At 53.6% G+C, this 8,376-nt stretch overlaps 1 protein-coding gene across 1 annotated transcript; it reads left to right on the forward strand.

Moving 5' to 3' along the window:
* Nucleotides 1–5,845: 5,845 nt before the first annotated feature.
* On the forward strand, nucleotides 5,846–8,368 carry CALHM1 (calcium homeostasis modulator 1; the record flags this gene model as incomplete). Its single annotated transcript, XM_010287073.1, has 2 exons — nucleotides 5,846–6,394; nucleotides 8,144–8,368. Coding segments are annotated over exons 1-2 (774 nt in total), but the record flags the coding sequence as incomplete, so codon positions are not given.
* Nucleotides 8,369–8,376: the final 8 nt, after the last annotated feature.

Genomic DNA, 8,376 nt, shown 5'->3' on the forward strand with positions numbered 1-8,376 from the left:
AGGGGGCTTTGTCCTGCAGACACCGAAGAGGCGCTGCCATACCTCTGCACAAAGCAATGACTAGCAAATAGATGACAGTGGTGCTCACACCTTCCTCCAAAACCCCAACGCCAAAGGCTCAGCTCCAGGGCAGGCCTAGCAAAACCTCCAAAATAACCTAGCAATGCTCAGCTCTGAAGACCCAAAGGTCCCAGACTCAGTCGCTGCTGATGACATTTCTCAAGGGCTCTGCGTAGGGCTTTTGTCATCTTAAAGACTTTGCAACTCCTCGCAGCGGTGATAAAACCCTGCTTGCTCAAGGAAGGATTTAACCATGGCAGCAACACCTGGCTGCATATGCAAACCAACCGGAGCAGCAGCTTCACAGAGGTGTGAGGAGCTCCTGCCCGTTTCAGTGAGACCCAGTTTGGAAAGTTAGCAGTGCTGACACCAGAGTAATTTAATTGGCAACTCTTTTAGTACCACACCAACATGTTTACTGAAAAAGGCAAAACCACCTCCTACATCTTCCCATCTGCTGAGAGCTCTGGCTGCCCCCAGCCCAGCTGCCAAACTCTTCAGCCTCCCTCTAACAACCCGTCAATACTTCCATGCATTTTCAAAACAAAATATGGCAACACATTGAAATTCATGGAGCAGCATAAATTTAATTGAAGATACCTCTGGATAATGTCCCTGAACTGGGTTGGATTTGCAAAAGGAAAAGGAGATGGAGGTTTTGCTTAACTTATTCGGAGCCATGGGACCGTGCTGCTGTAAGCACCGACATTGGGCCGTAGAAAGGACACAGTGGCTCTGCTGAGGAGTCTGAATCCAGATTTTAAACACTCCTCTGTGAGATTTTAGTACAAACCAATCTACCCAGAAGCTCATCCTTGCATCACCTAGTTAGGCATTTCCACCCTTAGTTTCAACACTGTTTGAATGTAACCTTATCTCTGAGCCTCTAATGCTAATTACTCTCTTATCTGCCTTTTTGCAGCCCCTGTTATAGATGATGTCAACTATGGTGCCTGTTTGACTGATATTTCTGTCCAGCTTTTCTGCTTGGATGCATTAAATGCTGTACTGCAAACTAATCCAGTGCAGACACATATATTCCTCCAGGCTGAGGCTCACACTGATGCTCAATTTGTCCCTGGGAGTGAGGGTGAAAGGTGGAGGGGCGGTGAGGATGGGAGGAAGAGGAAACCTCTCCTTGGCCGTGCATGGATAGATGGGGCAAGCAATGCCTCCAGGAGGAAAGAAGAGGGTGGTCAAGGGGCAAAGAAACCTGTCACCACCTTGTGACTAAATCCAAAATGAAGGGTTGAATTGAAAACACATATTAATCCACCAAATTAACTTGTCAAGCTGCTGGGAGGTGGGTCACCTCCTTCCCAGATGTTTGTGTGCACGGTGTCAGGGAGGGAGGAGATGCTTGGCAAAACACTGGGAGGCCAAATAATTCCATGGCCCACCCATGGGCAGCTGCACCCCTTTGCCAGCCGAGGCCCGGCCGGGAGCTGTGGGGTGCAGAGGGATGGGCTGCAGAGCATTTCTCATTTGCATAGCAAAATCAGCTCTAGCTGAATCCCTGAGCTCCCCTGGACATGCTCAGAGAGGGCACAAAGCCAGCTGTGGCCCGTCCCAGTTGGGAGTAAAACAGCAGTCATCCCACCAGGAGCTCTTCAGGTCCAGGGAGCTTCTGAACTCTCTTTTAAAACCAGCATTGCACTTTGAATTTCATCTCTGGTTTACTTTTATCGGACACGACATCGCAAATCTCAGGCTGAGACTCAGGTCAGACCCACCACTCCACGCTAGTCAAATCGGCTATTTTCCTAACCAGCTCAGAGCAGAGGTCTGCAGGTCCCCTTTGCATGCTGCTTTCCATGTTCTCAGGTTTTAAGTCATCCCAGAGAGGCCACAAAATACGAAATGCAAAAAGGAGAAGAGGAAGAGCTTTGTTATCTGTGTCAGAAGGGAGAAACCGGAGGATTTAAGGGTGCTGCCATAGACTTTTCCAGGTCTACAAAGGCTCCCACACTGCTGGGAGGTCAGTCTGGTCACAGGGTAACTCTAGTTGGACAGGGCCATGGGTATTCACCCCTCCCAGCCTCCTCGAGTCCTGTACTGCATTCCCCTTCGAAGCGAGAGAAAAACTCTTCTCCATGGTGGTAAATGGGATCTGGCACCCCATGACTGGACAAGAGGCAATGGGCACAAACCCAAAATGCAGCAAATTCCATTTAAACAAAAGGAAATACTTACTTACTTTGAAGGTGATAGAACAGGCTGCACAGAGAGATTGTGGCACCTCCATCCATGCAGATCCTACAAGTCAACTAGATGTGTCCCTGGCATGCTCTCAGCAGGGGGGTTGGACCAGATGACCTCCAGAGGTCCCTTCCCACCAGCTCTGCTAGGATTGTGCACCTTTCTGTGGGATTGGGAAAAGAGAGGGTCACTCACAGACTTTAGCAGCTCTTTGTCTCTCAGGGCTGGTGTGATGCCTGACCTACGGACCAGAAGTGTCTGACATGCTCAGGGATCCTCACTTGCCAAGAGACCATGAAAAAGCAGGGCTGACTGCAAAGACAACTTCCCCAATCTTTGACTCCTGATGGGAATTGTGACCACTTTCCTGGCCCTCCTCTCTGTATCCTATGTTGACTAGGATACACAAAGCCCTCCCCGACTCCCTGGCTTGGTGTCTGTGTTGGCACCCAGGTGCAGGGCCCCATGCTGGGAGGGACCTGGGTATGTATCATCTCTCCCAGGGCCTGGTTTCCAAAGCACGAGCAGGCAGGATCGTGGGAGGAATCACTTGCTTTGCCTTCTCTTGCAAATCGGTTGGAGTGAGCTTTCTGTTGGCAAGCTCACCAAAACAAGGTCCTCCCTAGTAAAGCAACACAGAAAGACAGACCCAGGCATTGGCTTCTATGGGCTCCGTTTCGAATCCCACTGACTTATTGTTGGCCTCAGTGAGAACTGCCAGCGCTGTAAACCAAGCCGGCTCAGACCCCTCATTCATGTTTAATGAAAGGCAGAGTTTTCCTGGAGATCAAAAAGCTCTCTGCTTTTTACGAGGTTGATTCATGCAGGCTTTGATGTGAAGTGCCCTTCGAAAAGCCACTCGCCAGGTGAACGGGAAAGCCAGCCTGAGCTCTTAGCTAGCAATAAGCCTCATCTATATTCATGCAGCCAAATCTCTCCCCGTTTGATGAGACCATGCAATTAACCTCTCCGCAGCAGGCAGAGGCTAAGAATGCCCAGGCGTTGCCCACGTGCTTTGTGCTCACCTCTGTGGTGGCAGCTCAGGGTGAACTTGGCATTATCAACTGAGCCCCAGGGCTGGCGTGGGGGAGATGTCAGAAACTGCAGCTCTGACTAATGGTCAAAACACCTGGTTTGGCTTCCTACCTCTGCTGTTGACGCACTGCAAAACCTTGAGGAAAAGCATCTCCTGCATGCCACCCACCAACGTACAGCTTGCCTTGGTGATGTGTCTCACAGCCACCAATGCAGCCGTGCTGCTGCCCAGGTGTATCTTGATACCCATGTCAGCAGCACAGGCAGTGCCTGGACCGGAGGGACTGAGCACTGTGCCGGTACTCGATGCCGCAACCATCTGTTTTATGGCCACTCGTAGTCCTGGAATTCCCCATCTTTTGGCCAATTTGAGGGAGCAACGTCAAAATGCGTCAAAGTTGCTTTGTGAACTGGGGATAGAGATGCAGGAGAGCACCAACAACACAATCCACTTCTTTTAGGTTTGTGCTGTAGGAGCTAAGTCTGGCCCAGCCACAGCTATCATATCTCATTAGTGTTTGTCTCAGTTCTGGCAAGCTGGGGCGGAATCTGTCTGGTCGGCTCTGTGCTGGCAAATGTGCACAGGATCTCTGCACCGGAAAGCCCCCGGGTCTGTAGGGCTGACAGCAACGAGCTGAGCCGTGCCCTTGTGAAAGGGGAGAGGGATGGAAATGATGGGGCAGCTTTGCACCCCAGTGTCAACACGAGGGACATGTCCACCACAGATCTGAGCTGGCTCTGCCTGGGCTGCTCCTGGTCACAAAGAGCAGAGAGCGCAATGCAGGTATTCAGGTCTGCTTGGGTCCAGATCGCCTGGTGTTGCTACTGAATTAACAAGCCCAGGTAAAGCGGCATGGCTAAACTGTCAGCAGTCCTGCGCTGTACGGACCGGCCCGCGCAGCACCCGGCTAGCTCAGTCCTCCCTGCACCGTGCACTGTTGCCTGGGCAATGTGCCCTTAAACACCTTTGCCTCAGGTCAAGGCATATGGCCAAATCCCAGCCTCGGCCTCTCCTGCTAAATGGATGCACGTCGCTGGCTCAGCTGGTGCTTCCTCTGCCCTTCTCATCAGGATTTGAGTGACCTTCAGAGGAGCAGCAGCTCCACTGCTGAGGAGCACCGGGGGCTGCTGGTACCCGCCAGCCTGATGGGCAGGAAGGGTTCTGCACAGTCCATGCCCGCAGGTGATGTGGCACCGCTGGGAAACACGGTCCCTCGGGGGACAGCAGGGGACCAGGGAGGTCACTGGCAAGGATTTACACATCGTCCTTGTATTCCAAATTCCTATACATCTCAAATTTATCAAGGGGCTGGGATTATACCCACAAGAGGCAGCTGCAAGAAAATCATTAAGCCTCCACCGCTGCCATTGAGAGCAAAGGGCACTCAAGCCCTTCAGAAATGCTCATTGAAAGTGGGTGAAAAGAAGAAATCTCAGGGGAAAACCTGAATCTCAGAGCTCTGCTGAGCAGGGAGGATCTCCTGAGAAAGCAGGGGCACTCAGGGTTCGGATGCTTTCAGCAGGGACCGGCTGTGGTGCCGGCGGCCCCCGCCTGTGGTGCGGGGTTCATCCCCTGTGCCCCTGTTCCTGCAGCCCTCTCTCCTTCCTCTGCCTGCTTTTCTCCAGCCAGGAAAAGCACCACGTGCCTCCGGATGTCACCAGACTATGGGAGCCAGGGTTTGAAGGATATTTTAGCAAGCCCCGAGGGCACAGGGCTGTGAAAACCAAGGAACTACAAGTGTCATCTTGTAAGTCTGGCTGAAACACAGACATTTGTAGGATGGAGGGCAGCGAGTAACAGACTTTGACAGTACAGATACAACATCCCAGAGCACCGAGAGCTTTATCCCTCCTTCCTCTGCCTTTCCTTTTCTCTTCCCTTCCCTCTGCAGAATGAAACAGAGAAAAGGCATTTCCCAGTGAAGCAGAAGCAGGTACAGACCAGGGAGCCGGCAGACCAGTCAGGCGCTTGCCTGCGCTGCTGCTGGGGCGATGCAGGCGCGGAGGCGGGGGGGAAGCCCTGGAGCCCCCCTTCCCCCTGTGGGCCGGCACCGCAGAGGTGGGGCGTCCTCTTCGGCCCTGGGAGGAGCACCCAGGACCAAATGCAGCACGCCTGCATTTGCAGACACGTTCACAGAGGCCGACCAGCCAACTCCCCTTTCTGCCCAGGGCACAGATTGCTCTGGGCAGGGCACAGCCATGGTAACACCGGCACCCTCCAGCCGAGGGGACGGGTGACTGGGAGACTGCAGAAATGGGGAGGTGGGGAAGAACGAAGCCAGGTCTAGCAAACCAGAAACAACCCAGGTCCCACAGACACAAAGAAGAGCGGGAGGAAGCAAACTCCGAGTTTCTGCAAGCAGCAAAACCAGCAGAAAAAAAATGTTTTAATTTTCTGCTTTAAATATTGGGGCTGTAAGAGTGCATGAATAAATCGGGGAACTGCATAGAGACTTGTTGATACCTGTCTTTGAAGGGGGAGGCTGAAAGAATGAAGTAAACCGAGCCACAGCTTGGACCCCGGTGGGGGGAGGGATCACATCAAGGAAAGATGGACAAGTTTCGGATGATCTTCCAGTTTCTCCAGTCCAACCAGGAGTCCTTCATGAACGGTATCTGCGGGATTATGGCCCTCGCCAGCGCCCAGATGTACGCAGCCTTTGATTTCAACTGCCCATGCCTGCCGCGCTACAACCTGGCCTACGGGCTGGGCATCCTCCTGGTGCCCCCCCTCATCTTGTTCCTGCTGGGTTTTGTGCTGAACAACAACGTCTCCATGCTGGCGGAGGAGTGGAGGCGACCCCACGGCCAGCGAGGGAAGGACCCGGCCGTCCTGCGCTACATGTTCTGCTCCATGGCGCAGCGGGCCATGATCGCCCCGGCCGTCTGGGTCTCGGTGACGCTGCTGGACGGCAAGTGCATCACCTGCGCCTTCTGCACCTCGGTGCCCGTGGAGACCCTGGGCAATGCCAGCCACCCCGGCCTCTCCCAAGGGGAGATGAACCAGGTCCTCGCCCGCATCCCCTGCAAGGAGATCTACGACGGACAGGAGATCATTGCCGCCGAAGTGGCCGTCAGGTACCTGCGCTGCATCTCACAGGTAAGAGGCACCACGGCTGTGCCTTTGCTAGTGGTTTAGGGTTAGGCACTGCCAGCATTAGCTCATCCCTCAAGGGAATCTCCTTGCTGAAATCAAGCTGCAGGAGGAGAGACTGGTGATTGCGCAGGGGTACAAGGGGTTCAAACTCGGCGCTGGGGAGTTACGCCTCCAGCGGGGTGCAGAGACCGAAGCTGTACGTGGTCCTGGTAACGCAGTCCCTCCTCTTGCCCGGGCAGCCTGGGGCTGCGGGGCAGCCACACGCTGCCAAGCCGTATGCAGAGATTTATTTAGAGCAAGTTCGGAAGGGGCTGACGTGGATGTCACACAGTGGCTGGTGGGCTGTCACTCCCTCCTGTAACCCACCGGGTGCCCACGGTTGCTCTTGCTGTTTATTACAATGCGTGCAAGCGATGGGCTGATAACCATCTATGCCACTTGCCTCTGCCGCTTGCACGGAAGCAGCCAGCGTGTGTTTATTAAAGATCCCAGGGAACCACAAATGAAGAATTGCCACTAACTGTTTCTCCTGTGCTTAATTCCTCCCAAGCCCTCTGCTTCTGGCCACATGGGAGACGGGATGGTCTGACCCACTCTGGTCACTCATGTACTCCTGTTTAAAAGCAGCTCCTCTCCCTGACCTCCTGTGGGCAGGCAGGAATTATCCCCAGTTTAAGAGAAACAGAGGCATAGGGACTTCTCCAAAGACAGAAAGCAGATTTTCCTGGGTAACACTGGTTGCTGCAAAACAAGAGGTGCCACCCAGAACACCCCCCTCCCAGGTGCTCTTTCAGGGGGCTGCATTTACAGCGGGGTTCACCCTCAGGAGCTCTGCCTGCACAGCCCGGCGGCTGCCTGAGCTGAGGCCAATGGTGAAACTGGTCCTGGCTCTGCCCTCATCTCACCCTTCCCGTCAGACCCCATTAACAGGGGAGCCTGTCGCCGCTGCTCACCCATGATAGATGTTACTAAGTCCAACAGCTTGGAAAAAACGTCAGACAGCTGCAGAAACCCGGGGATTATCTGGAACGACATTAGCTGTGAGTCGGAGGACACAGACTATCCCAGACCCGGGTGAGGCACGGCTGTATCGGAGGCAGGACCGAGGGCTGGGCGCAGGATTCGGTCTGGTGTTATTTATGGTCACTGCCTGCGGATGCCGTACACAGCAAGAAGCAGAGAGGTGCTGCCTACATGGGTGCATTGAACAAAATCGCAGTGCAGATGCATCTACATGGTGCGCAGGGTCTCCTAGTCCAGCATTTGCAATGTAAATGCAGCCAAATGTCAAACAGCCCAAAGTGGAGCCAGGCTGAGTAATATTTTCAAATATTTAAATCTCCAAACTTCTGAAATGTTAGTATTTCTGTAAATTCATACACAATGACCTGAAATATTTTTCTGGCATATAGAAGGTAACAAGATGTAATTATGCATAGTTGAACTCAGGGTACTTTTCCCATTGTCCATTCTGCCAAAAATGTGAATTGCTTTTCCCTTTGTCCTCTTTCTCATTCTTTTTTATTTCTTGAATAAAACCACTGCTGTAAACCCCTTGCCCCCACATCTTTGCTGCTGCCATTACTCATGTCGTATTACTGGTAAATTTGTGTTGGGTGTGTTGAGCCGAGTGAGATCCGATGCCCCGCGCAGGCGGTGTGAGAACCGGGGGCTCCCACCAGGGGGTGGGAAGCGCTGGGCGCGTGCTTCCGCCTGCCTGTGACGGCTCCGGTTGCCCCCTCGTCCCTGCAGGCTCTGGGCTGGTGCTTTGTGCTGCTGATGACCGCGCTGGCTTTCTTGGTCAGATCCCTCCGGCCCTGCTTCACACAAGCTGCCTTCCTGAAGAGCAGGTACTGGTCCCACTACATCGACATCGAGCGCAAGCTGTTCGACGAGACGTGTGCGGAGCACGCCAGGAGCTTTGCCAAGGTCTGCATCCAGCAGTTCTTCGAGGGCGTGAGCACGGACCTGGCGGCCGCTCGCTG

Source organism: Phaethon lepturus, unplaced genomic scaffold (assembly GCF_000687285.1).
Source record: "Phaethon lepturus isolate BGI_N335 unplaced genomic scaffold, ASM68728v1 scaffold44495, whole genome shotgun sequence".
In the NCBI taxonomy this organism is placed as follows: Eukaryota; Metazoa; Chordata; class Aves; order Phaethontiformes; family Phaethontidae; genus Phaethon; species Phaethon lepturus.